At 39.4% G+C, this 12847-nt stretch overlaps 1 protein-coding gene across 2 annotated transcripts in view; it reads right to left on the bottom strand.

The window, feature by feature from the left end:
- Positions 1-221: 221 nt before the first annotated feature.
- RNF217 (ring finger protein 217) overlaps positions 222-12847 on the bottom strand; it is a 48269-nt gene continuing 35643 nt past the window's right edge. For both annotated transcript variants that reach the window (XM_035110589.3, XM_088666104.1), the window contains 2 exons: positions 7174-7245; positions 222-4656 (listed from right to left, as the gene is read on the bottom strand). In XM_035110589.3, coding sequence (XP_034966480.3) covers positions 4577-4656; positions 7174-7245 — 152 coding nt within the window. In that variant the 3' untranslated portion in view covers positions 222-4576. The remainder of the gene's footprint in view (positions 4657-7173; positions 7246-12847) is intronic.

Raw genomic sequence — 12847 nt, 5'->3', positions numbered from 1 at the left:
TGAATTTTCCTTGCTAGACTGGAATGTCTGGGATGTAAGGAAAAGTGGCCGGTATAAAAGTATTTTATTTAAAACAGAAGGTCACCTCACTTACACTCACAGAATTACTTTAACAATTTGGGGGCAGCTTTCTGTAAAAATTATTTTTTTTAAAAAAGAAGATGAGAAATATTGGTTCAGCTAAGATGAGTTTTCTTTTGCCCTGGGATAGATATTATATTTATGTTTCTTATAATTCATGGCATGTCTTGGCAAAGATTTTACCACAGTGAGAAACAGCATTCTTACAGTGATTACAACCACCCATTATTAAAGCAGCCAATGCATAAAAAAATTGCCCTGAATGGATTTAGAAAAATTGCGCTAATAATGAGAAGAATCAATATCTAAGCATTTTTCCTGTGCCCATTTCCAAAAGCATTGCATGAATTTCTTACAACCAGAGAACAGCTTCCTATTTACTGAAATTAAATCCAGGCTGAATGTCAGTAGTCAAGACCAAAATGGCAATCTATTGAAACCTATAGTTTACACCTACTTGCATTGCAAATACAACTATCTTTATTTGGCAATGTCTGAATACATTGGAAAAAATTCAACCTTCTGAAACTGGAATATGCAGTGTTCCAGGATAATAAAATACTTTATAGATGCTCTACTTTAGAACAAATAATCCAGTCTTGTATTTACTCTTAAACTAATAAAAGCAATGGAGGTTCTGTCCCCCAAATAGACAATTTCAATTCTCTTTCATTCTGATAAGCTATATTATACCCCCCCCCCTTTTAAAGCATTGGAGAGAGAAAAAATAGGCAATATTCCCTTACTGTCAGTGAGGTATGGTCAGAGGCATAGGGACATATTTCATTGTAATGGAGATAAAGTTACTCCAATTTAAAAGCAACAGATAATAATCACAGGACAGGATACAAATTGCATAAAACAAATCAATGAATGGCTTGAACAGTTTTACCACAGAACAGTCTTTCTGAAACTTCAGCAAAACAGATTTTTAAACAATATGATTTCACCCAAGTTTTACTACATAGTTAATCAGCAGTTATCCCAATGGTTGCTAGATGAGTATGTTTAAAGGAAATTAAAAAATAACCCTTTGGGATAATTATTTAAGAAAATAGCCTTACAAATGGGTTGGCAAACCAGTATTCTAATGCACCTCTTCCTTTCTTGTATGATAACTGCTAATGCTCCATTTTTGGAAAAGGCAAGTTAATATAAAACTGAATATAAAATCTACATCTTGAGGTTACACTCAAATACTCAGTGAACTAAATCTGCATAACCATAGGGTTTTATTGATACACATTTCATCTAAGTATTAAAATGTCATGCCTTTGTGTCAGTGAAGCTATTTTTGTATCTTTGTGGGAAAGAGTTGCTTCTATAAATAACTTTGAATTACCCTTATATAGATAACATAAACACATGCCTTTCACTTTCACTTATCCTAGTATTATAAACCATTTCAAGACAAGAGATATCAGCCAAAGTTGTCTTAAGTGTGCCTCCCTCCCCATTCTGCTGAAGGGTGCCTTCTGTCAATGGAGCAACACATATGGGATTACACCCACTTACAGAATGTGGTCCCATGTGGACACAAAAGTATTGTTTAGACAAGAAAATCTTCAGCCACCCAGAAATACCATGTGACATTCCTGTATCCTTCACAAGCTACTGAAATAATAGTTGGCCATGATGGTTCAAATCCCCTGCTGATCATGTGTGTGTATGTATGTGAGAGAGATCAGTCATTTCCTAGCAAGTGACCATCTCTGTCAAGACTTGAGATCACTTCCTGTCTCTAGAGCCAACGGTCGTAAGCAGAAAGATTCTTGCACAGAACTTGCTGCTGCACGTGAAAATTCCTGGATCATGTAAGGGCTATATTTCAAATGTGTAGAGAGCAAAAATCAAACATAGAAGAAAGCTCAAGTAGTACATGAATTATATGAGGCCTCAAGATTGCTTTAATGCATCCTGTACTACAAACACCAAATCTCATTATATAATTATGTCTGAATGTTTTCTAAATATTAGAAAAGCTTTTTTCATAAGAGTATTTGACATTTTAATGAAGGACTAAAATCCCTGAGTAAACCAAAGAAAATACACAAGTTTGGCCTGAGAAAATGCAATTTGGGGCTAGGTAAACATATACAATCTTTAAAAAAGTTTAAGGCAGCAGTCAACTTTGAGACAACACAAAAAAGGAGAAACATTAAGCAAGCTCAAAATATTTGAAACAGCATAGTGTATATTCATTTACCAAAAATAATTTCTCTTTGAAATGTTTGCATTCTAATTCATTTCTCTAGTAAGCCAGGTTTCATAATCCACTAAAATCAATCTAATTTTAGTGGATGAAAAGGTGGTAAATTTGGGTATTGTTAAAGACCTTCATTTGCAAGATGACTGATGCTACCACATGAAAATGAAACATAAGGCAGACATATTGCCAGATAAACAGCATAAACTATCAATTCTAGAGGAGGCTTTATGGTCCAGCAATTAATACATATTCATTGTGATGCATTTTGTACTGTCACCAAACTCCTACAGCAATGAAGTGCTGTAATATTTTAATGTACAATGTATTCCAAATAACTGTATGTTGCCTTTTTATATATTTGTGGAGTCTACTTGCCCTTACAACAGAACATAGGACTTTCAAATACTTCACTACTCTGTTGAGTAACAGAACCTTGAAGATAACAAGAAACTTCAGCGGATAATAATATTGTGTCTAGGTTGGATCCTAGGATTCTATAAGTAGCCTCCAGAACAGCATGGCAGATAGTGAGAGGGACTGCAGAGGCAGGAAGGTAAAAGCAAAATTCACTCTCTCCCTCCTGTTAATGGGAACCTTTGCTGGATCAAAGGCCCTTAGAAAGGCACCTTATGATACAATCCATCATTATATAATGGATTGTTTGCATGGTTTTCCTTTCTCTGAAATTCTCTTTTGTTAACGTAACAGGACAGTATAATTTCTTTAAGCCCTTCCTTAATTATCCTTATTCTTAACTTTAAAATCAATGGGCTGCATGTCCCTCACATGTTGAGTTCAACAAAAAGTATCAAGTTAAAAAAAAAGAACAATGCATAAATAAGACTGCCAGGTACCTGAACTCAAAAAATAGCACTAGTTTTTACTGAATTTATTCATTGTTTAAAACGCATAACACTCCACAGGTGACATTTTAATTTAACTGCTAATGTGCAATACAAATGGGACAATTCATAAATTCTCTTAGTAGGCAAGAAGGCCTGGACCTTGGGAAATACACATGTTGAACTCCACACAAATGATTTAATGTGTGGGTTAGATTAATATACCTACAAATTTGTGTGTGATTCACCTAATATTGATAATACTCCCAAACCTTTGGGGAAGAACTATGGAAATCAGGCAAACCAGGACACTCATATAATTTACATGATGTGCACTGCTCCAGAGCTGAGCCTAACGGTAAGAAGGACACTAACAGATCCTGTGTCTTAAGTGACGTTGTGATATGAAGCTGTCCTGAATGTATCTTCTTAGGAAAAACCTAGAAATGCCTACTCACTTTGGGCATGTATTGGTGCAGGCTAGAAAAACAGTATACTGCTGGACTGTTCAGAACAAATTGCTATTTCCCCAGCTAGATAGTGCTAAACGTTCTGAAATATTCTCCAATAGTTGCATTTGTCTTGGTTTTGGCCACATTCTTAGTTGCTATTGCATATTCAGATATGAACATGCTTCTTCTGGTCTGTAGTGTGTATATGTGCCACAATGTATTTAGTCAGACTCCAGAAACAACCATAAAAGGCAGGCTTTTACACCTAACTTACTTCAGTGGAAGTTAATGGTGTGAACATTTTAAGTCTTGCTAAACAGCTTGCACAGGTCAAAAACACTGAAAATGACACAATGCTCTCCCAAACAACCAAGACAAATCTCTCTGTCACTTTAATTGGAATAGATACTGTTCCAATCATTCCCCACCAAATTCCCTATAAGGTTCCGGGAATTTGTCTACAGTAGCTATTAGCACACATGATTCAGTATTTAGGGCAAAGTTGCACATACAAAACAAGGAGCTACTGAATTCAGCACCTGTCATTATGCCAATGATGTTAGACAGAATAACCACTTCTATGTATGAAGCCAGCCTCTGAAACAAACAAGTCCACTGAAAACTCCATCTGGAAGGCCACCTGAGAGTTACGCCAGTAACTTGGGGTGGGGAAGAGGTTGCCAAATTAAATACTCTTTTTGTGGGCCAATCAGTAGATGTGTAGCTACAATGCAGATGTAGGCTATCTAACAAAGTAAACTTGATTTTTTGGGAGGGGGGTTAAAAAAAAAACCTTTAAAAATTGAGAGGCCTCCATTTTGTCTGAAGTAGCAGAGCAGGGAAGTAATCTGGCCTGTCTTTAGTAGTGTACAGTGCAGAGAAGATATGGCAGTTGCCCCTGAATTCTCAGCCAGGATAGTTAACTAGCACAGCATGCTGCACATATTTTCCACAATTCTTGCAGGACTGGCTCCATTCAGATATATAATGGCTCACTCATACCAGGGCATTTCTGTTCGTGGCCTTTTCCTCTTCTTTTTACAAAGGCAATAGATAGGGAACACAAATAAACCTGCCAACACCAAAGGAAAATATAGAATGTTAATATATATATATATATACAGTTCACTGAATAGAACACAGTTCACTGAATAGAAACAAATGCACCCTGGGTTTCTATCAGCCAAGTGAAGAGAAGAAGCCTACAGTAAGGCAGCAAACATAGAATTTCCCTTATTTCCAATGATATTGTTAATGCTAAACCTTTTTCAGAATGCCCATTCAAATTGGATATAAGAAGCAGTCACTCTGCATCAAAAGCAGCCATATAAGTTGTAGTTGAGATTTTAGTTGGTTTATCAATAATAACAAAAATCAGTTTACTTGAATTAACTTTGTTATACAAAAAAAAATGTGAAAATGCAGTTCTGAAAAGTATTTTAAAACAAAAGAGTTCATGAATGTAAGCTAGAACTTTAATGTTCTAAGCTGTCTGGATGTTCCTGCACCTCACATAGTACTTGCCCTTTTCTTGCAAGCCTAACTCAAAGCAATTAAAAAAAAACCTAGCTGATCTTTTATTCCAGCATATATGAAACTCTACAAACACAAAACATAAGGACACAGGAAGCTACGTTATGCTGACTCAGGCTATTTGGCTCACTAGTATCTACATTTATTAGCCGCAGCTCTCCAGGCCCTCTGAAAGAAGATTTCCACCCCTATCTCGAGATGCTGGGGATTGAATATGAGATGTTTTACATGAAAAACAGATGCTCTATAACTGAATTAAAAGGTAAAGGTAAAGGGACCCCTGACCATTAGGTCCAGTCGTGACCGACTCTGGGGTTGCGCGCTCATCTCGCATTATTGGCCGAGGGAGCCGGCGTATAGCTTCCAGGTCATGTGGCCAGCATGACAAAGCTGCTTCTGGCAAACCAGAGCAGCACATGGAAACGCCGTTTACCTTCCCGCTGTAGCGGTTCCTATTTATCTACTTGCATTTTGACGTGCTTTCGAACTGCTAGGTTGGCAGGAGCTGGGACCAAGCAACGGGAGCTCACCCCGTCACAGGGATTCGAACCACCGACCTTCTGGTCAGCAAGCCCTAGGCTCAGTGGTTTAACCACTGAATAACTGAATAACTTGTCCTAAAGCACTACTTCCCTCTGACTGGGAATCGAACATGGGCTGCGGCTGTGAGAGCAACAAATTCTCACCACAGGAGCACCAGGAAATCAGGAGGCAATATAAATTTATTCTTTCAGAGGCTATTACCTGAGGCGTATTTAGGGCAGCACAACCAGTTCTGCCACACTGGGCGCTGAGCCTAGGGGGTGCTACAGGGCGTCACAACTATGATGCAGTGAATTGAGCAGAACCAAAAATGAGAGGCGGGGAGGCTGCTGAATTTCGGCAAATCTGCCTCTAATATCACATGTGTCTATGTTATATAACACTGTAACACCAACCATTGGCAAAGGCACCTGGAAGGAAGTAGGATTGGATGTTTTGGGGCACATCCACACCACAGTTATTTAGGGAATTCCACTTTTGAAGTGGATTGTAGCCATAATTGTAAGGCATTGACTAGAGATGTGGAAGTAGGATGCACATTTCAGGCATATTAAGGTATATAATCAGCAAAACCTCACCCATCTGTTTATACTCAGTTCAATGTACAGAACCATTTGTTCTCACACAAACCTGTCCAGATGACCCTTGAGGGCCTGCTTACTGTTCTATCCACACATGAGGCAGGCAAGCACAAAACAGGGCCTTCTGCAGATCAACCAGATGTCTTCTGGTTTTCAGATGCTTAGTAAATAATAATAATGCTTTTTTGTTTGTTATTATGGTATGTATTTTTTATATTGTAAACTGCTTTGTTATCTTTGGATGGAGGGTGATATGGACGTTTAATAAATACCGGTAATAATAAATATATTCTAAAATTCCAACCAGCTTTTAAAACTCTGTTATCTGTGGTGTGGAAATTTATTTTAAACATTATGCTCTTCTTAATTTTTTAGTTTGGATTGTTGTTTAATTGTTTTAACTGGTACTCTACTGCTTTCACTATGCATAACGTGATCAACTCCCGCCCGGGGACCAATGTCCCTACTGTGGAAGGATGTGTGGGTCCAGAATTGGCCTCCACAGTCACTTACAGACTCATTGTTAAAACTGCGTTTATGGAAGACAATCTTACTCGGCTACGAGTGATCACCAAAGAAGAAGAAGAATGTATTAATTGTGATGGAACCAGAGATCTGCCTGCAGGAGGTGTTGGGTGGAGGGTGCCTTCCTCACCCTCTTGTCTCCTTGGTCTTGTCTCTCCAAAAAGGATCAGAGATTTAGAGGACCCTATTTAATGAGGTGGGCTATGGTGGGGATGATGAGGTAAGAATAATAATAGAAAATTGAATTCTATGAGCAGGAGCTCCACTTACACAAGTTACTTCCAAACAATTTCCCATAAATTGCCCCATTTCTGCTCATTGCCCCTCTGACATAAATTATCATTGAAATGGATATGTTCCGTACTTCAAAATGCTACCTCATACTGTTTATAGGATTTTGTTATTACCTATGATAACAGCTATGGCTCCTATTACCAGTCCCAAAACCAGTATCAGTGGTGCAATAAGCAACTTCCCACCTAAAAAGGAAAGAAAAAAAAATGTTAACATGAGATTTCAAGTAATTCTGTCCCCTATAGGCACAAAAGCAATGTACAGTGGTACCTCTACTTACGAATAACTCTACTTACGAATGTTTCTACTTATGAATGGAGCTCCGTCCACCATCTTGGATGCGGTTCAGATAGGATTTTTTCTACTTACGAATTTTTAGATAGGGTTGCTTCTACTTACGAATTTTTTCTCCCAATGCATTCCTATGGGATTCGACTTACAAATTTTTTCGACTTACAAATGTGTGTTCGGAATGCATTAAATTCGTAAGTAGAGGTACCACTGTATACATCCTCTGATAGCATATTACAAGAACATCGGTTGGTTACTTACTTACATTGGTTATTAATGCTAAATGTTTGGTTTTGGTTATCCATAAGTTAAGGTGTCCCCAACCCCCCCAAGTGATAGAGAACAATTTAAAATTTTCATTTATGACAATATGCTTGTCATATATGCTTATAACTGGAACAAGGATATTGATTCTTTAGAGGGGTTTACCTAGCCACTTACATGTGTTGGATCACTGACCATCTCATGAATGCCATGAAGTCCCAAACTGGCCCATTTGAGGCAGCCTCAGCATGGATATCGAAGGCATCTCTTTGCTCACTAAATATATAGGGATATACAGTCACCTGTGAATCAGTCTCTTCAGAGAGACTCACCTGGTGCCTTCTTTATGATCTTTTTGGTGCCCTGTTAAAACCTTTATATCCAATCTTTATAGCTGTTTGTTGTTGTTGTTTTAAAAAATCTGGATTGCTCCTTCTATGTAATTGTCTATTTTTTTAAAATTATTATTGTATATTGTGTTATCAATTTTTTTGGTAAGCCACCCAGGAAATCTTTTATCAATGGGCACCTATGTGAATCTAATAAATAATAATACATTACAACTCTAGTCATGCTAAATCTCTTAGCAGTGAAGGCAACAGTTAAATTAGTTATATGCCAAGGGAGAAAAATCCCTGTAAATATGGGGAAATGTATTTCATGGCTTGTATGCAGTGCACAATTAGTAATGCAGCATGTGAGTGATTACTTAATTCACTTAATTGGATTCAGATGCTGCTTTAGCAACTTAATACATTTAAAAGAGCTGTATTTTGCCTGTTTCCAGGGAATCTGTGGGATTTGCAATCCCTGCCAAAATGTCACAATTTGGACGAGCCCCCTAACTCCCCAAGCAGCTGGGTAGATGCTGGCTAAATTAATATTTTTGCCCCACTATTTCTCTGATGCCTTTTGAAAACACTGTTTTCCTGTGTTGTGTTCACTGATGACAAGGGATCATAGTTTACAGAAGAGGGACCACACCGTAGAAATATTTCTTTTGTTTGATAACCTTCCAATAACCTCATCTATTCCTACAATTTTCAAAAAGGAGTGGTGTTGTGTCCATGAATGGTAGCCTCCATCAGTAATTTTGTTAACCTATCAGTAATTGTGTAATGCGGCAGTCAGTACACTCATTATATATTTTATTGAGTTAACATTTCCAAGAGCTGCTGTGTCAGCTTATTGAAAAGCCAATGTAATTACCATTGCTGCAGCTACTAGTATTGTTATTTGCAAAGATAATCCAACCTCTACACACTGAGCCCTAAAAAGCTAAAATAATGACAGGGAGCATTCCCTGGTACCAGGAAAAACATACATGGTGGCCACAACACAACATATATATTTTAAAAAAGGTCATTATAACATTTTCACAATACAACAACAACAACAACAACAACAACAACAACAACAACAACAACAACAACTTATTTATACCCCACCCATCTGGCTGGGTTTCCCCAGCCACTCTGGGCAGCTTCCAACAGAAAAATGAAATAAAATCATCTATTAAACATTAAAAGCCTCCCTAAACAGGGCTGCCTTCAGATGTCTTCTAAAAATCTGGTAGCTGTTTTTCTCTTTGACATCTGATGGGAAGGCATTCCACAGGGCGGGCGCCACCACCGAGAAGGCCCTCGGCCTGGTTCCCTGCAACTTGACTTCTCGCAACGAGGGAATCGCCAGAAGGCCCTAGGTACTGGACCTCAGTGTCCGGGCAGAACGATGGGGGTGGAGACGCTCCCTCAGGTATACTGGACCAAGGCCATTTAGGGCTTTAAAGGTCAGCACCAACACTTTGAACTGTGCTCGGAAACGTACTGGGAGCCAATGTAGATCTTTCAAGACCGGTGTTATGTGGTCTCGGCGGCTGCTCCCAGTCACCAGTCTAGCTGCCGCATTCTGGATTAGTTGTAGTTTCCGGGTCACCTTCAAAGGTAGCCCCACGTAGAGCGCATTGCAGTAGTCCAAGCGGGAGATAACCAGAGCATGCACCACTCTGGCGAGACAGTCTGCAGGCAGGTAGGGTCTCAGCCTGCGTACCAGATGGAGCTGGCAGATAGCTGCCCTGGGCACAGAATTGACCTGCGCCTCCATGGACAGCTGTGAGTCCAGAATGACTCCCAGGCTGCCCACTGGTTCTTCAGGGGCACAGTTACCCCATTCAGGACCAGGGACTCTTCCACACCTGCCTGCCTTCTGTCCCCCACAAATAGTACTTCTATCTTGTCAGGATTCAACCTCAATCTGTTAGCCGCCATCCATCCTCCAACCGCCTCCAGGCACTCACACACAGGACCTTCACCGCCTTCACTGGTTCTGATTTAAAAGAGAGGTAGAGCTGGGTATCATCCGCATACTAATGAACACCCAGCCCAAACCCCCTGATGATCTCTCCCAGTGGCTGCATGTAGATGTTAAAAAGCATGGGGAAGAGGACAGAGCCCTGAGGCACCCCACAAGTGAGATACTGTACACAACTCACTCATTTTCCTGTGCACATGTACACACTTCATGGCACACACCTTCCTCTGATAAGCCCTTTACACAGGGCAGCCTCTTAGCCTAATGAAGCCACGAACTCGCTTCTTCTGATCTGCATCAGCAAACTTAACATGCCAGAGTGAATAAATTAATATTCAGGCCTCAACTGATCATTTGTCTTCAGCTTTCTCTGGACTTTGCCTCACACCTTCCTCATCCAGCTATTTTTAACTACCCATTCTTCACCGACTCGAATCAACCAGTCTTTTTCTTTGTGACCAATCACAATGAATTTACCTGATCCACACCGTTTATAAATATTAAACTCAGTAGTTTCTCCCTCCCTTTTCTGCACCTCTCACCAAGCAGTGACTATTTTGCGCATATCCAATGGACGTGTGACTGCTTATGGGTCCTTCTGGATCTGGAAGAGGGCAGAATGGTGGTGGAACAGAGCGGGGCAGGAACATGCGTGGGGGCCAGGAATGTAAACCCCACGCAATATGGTTACCATCTGCACAAGCCTGCAACACAAGGTCTTTGAATCTTGACAGTTACACTCTGACATCAGCAGAGGTTACATGAAAGTTTTCAAAGCAAAAATACAGATGGAAATATACACAGCATTTCTCCACACCTAAGTTATCCAGAGCAAGGATGGCATCCATCTTAATTTTCTAGGTGGGGTGGAGGGAGAAGGAAGTAAAACAGTGAAATGATAGTTTGTTACGCCCATCTGTGGGATGGAATACTGGGGCAGACAAGTCACAACAGTTCCTAGAGTGTCCACTAAGAGGAACTCACCTGGAGGAACACCTAAGTTCAGTTTCCTGTTCCTCCAGACATGCAGATGAGATGGATTAGCTGGCAGATAAAAGCCCCTAGCCAGCAGCCATTCTCTCTCTTAGCCATATCTCTTCTTCCATGGGAACACATCTCCAGAGAATCTCCAGTTAGGATGGTTCTCCCTCTCGGCCTGCTGCCAAGAGAGAGACCAGATGGAGCCTTACTCTTCTAAGCAGACTCCAGATGTACATACCGTATATTCCGGCGTACAAGACGACTGGGTGTATAAGACGACCCCCAACTTTTCCAGTTAAAATATAGAGTTTGGGATATACTCGCTGTATAAGAAATATGACCCAGTGTATAAGACGACCCCCGACTTTTGAGAAGATTTTCCTGGGTTAAAAAGTAGTCTTATACGCAGGAATATTTATAAGCCTGCCTTTCTGAGATTACACTGTTAACTCAGGATGTCATATGAGTAAACTCTATCTTATTTTAATACTATTGTGTCGTGTATTTCTTTTAAGAGGGAAAAAGGGGATTTGCCAGGAAGTATAATGTTGTAGAGGTTTTAACAAACCTAAACGCATACTTCTGTTTCGCACAAAAGGGGAATGTCACTCTGCTGATATTGGAAGCTTGATAACACAAGCTTTGATAGGATCTATCTAATAATATATCCTAATCCACATCCCTAACATTCCCACATCATCTACCCCGAAGAAAAACACCTGCACATTTTGCTTCATATCTCAGGATCTACACCTATTAAATTGTTTTCTAGCATCCAAAAGGGGAAAATGTTGTTTTGTAATATGGCTTCAAACAGCTGTGAAAAGGTAATGCAAAAAACCCAACCCGGAATTTAAGGCTGTTTTTAAAAAGCTTATAATCTCAGAATTTTAGCAACCATAAACATAATTTTTTTTCCCTGGCACTTCGTAGGACAAGAGAAAAATATTTTGTTAATAATATCAAAGGAGCAGTGCCTTCCTTTTCCCTCCCCCCAATTGGTTTTCCTCCCCCATCACTTACGACAAACTAACCCCTATTTACAGTAAGTGTTGAAAGTAAGGTTTTACAGAACTGACATTTCCAGGTACCCATATCCTCTTATCTTGCAGAGATCAAAATCAGTATTTAGTATCAAGTAACAGAGTGACTTTGACATGGCTTCAATTGCAGACAAATGAAGATAAAAATACTGTAATCCTTAACACAAAACTTATGGTAGTCACCCAAAACCATCGTCCAGTAAAATATGTAAAATATGTTTTTAAAAAGGTACAGAATTTTTTATTACAGTAAATTAACTATCACATAAATACTTCAACAATAAATCCCTAGTAAATCAAATAACTGCAATATATTGCAACATAAGCCAAACACATTTTGACACAGAGTTTATTCACTAAGCTTTGATTCTGTAGAAAGGAGGTTATATTTCTTGGCCTGGAAACATTGATGGCTATTTTGATGAATAATTGTTTGTCCAGGTTGATTGCTGATAAACTCAATTTGAAGTTAATTATCTCTGTCCTCCTCTCTGAAAGTCTCATATGCAAGAGCCAAGATCTATTGGACAGTTATGCTTAGTTTCCCCCCGTTGTATTATGCCACTGATAAAGATATCTGTGTCAAAATGCATTTAGGATATGTTGTAATATATTGCAATAATTTGGCACGTTAAGGATTTTGGCGTTCACAAAGAGCCCTCGGTCGTTCCATGCACTATTGACCCTGTGCCACCATGTCTATTCTCTTCCACTGCCACCAACGAGGTTTCCCCGGTAATATATTCAGACTCAGTCAGGTTGTAACATATTAACAAAGATTCCAGTTTATTGTGAACGCAAAAAAGTTTTAAATACTTTGAAACACTGTAATCCGATTCACTCTCTCTGTCTCCCCTCTGTCTCTAACCCACTCTGACTCCTATGCCTCCCACCCACA

Source organism: Zootoca vivipara, chromosome 3 (assembly GCF_965207765.1).
Source record: "Zootoca vivipara chromosome 3, rZooViv2.hap1.1, whole genome shotgun sequence".
Taxonomy (NCBI): domain Eukaryota; kingdom Metazoa; phylum Chordata; class Lepidosauria; order Squamata; family Lacertidae; genus Zootoca; species Zootoca vivipara.
Note: the sequence above shows the minus strand (reverse complement) of the source record. Positions and strands in the feature narration are given on the sequence as shown.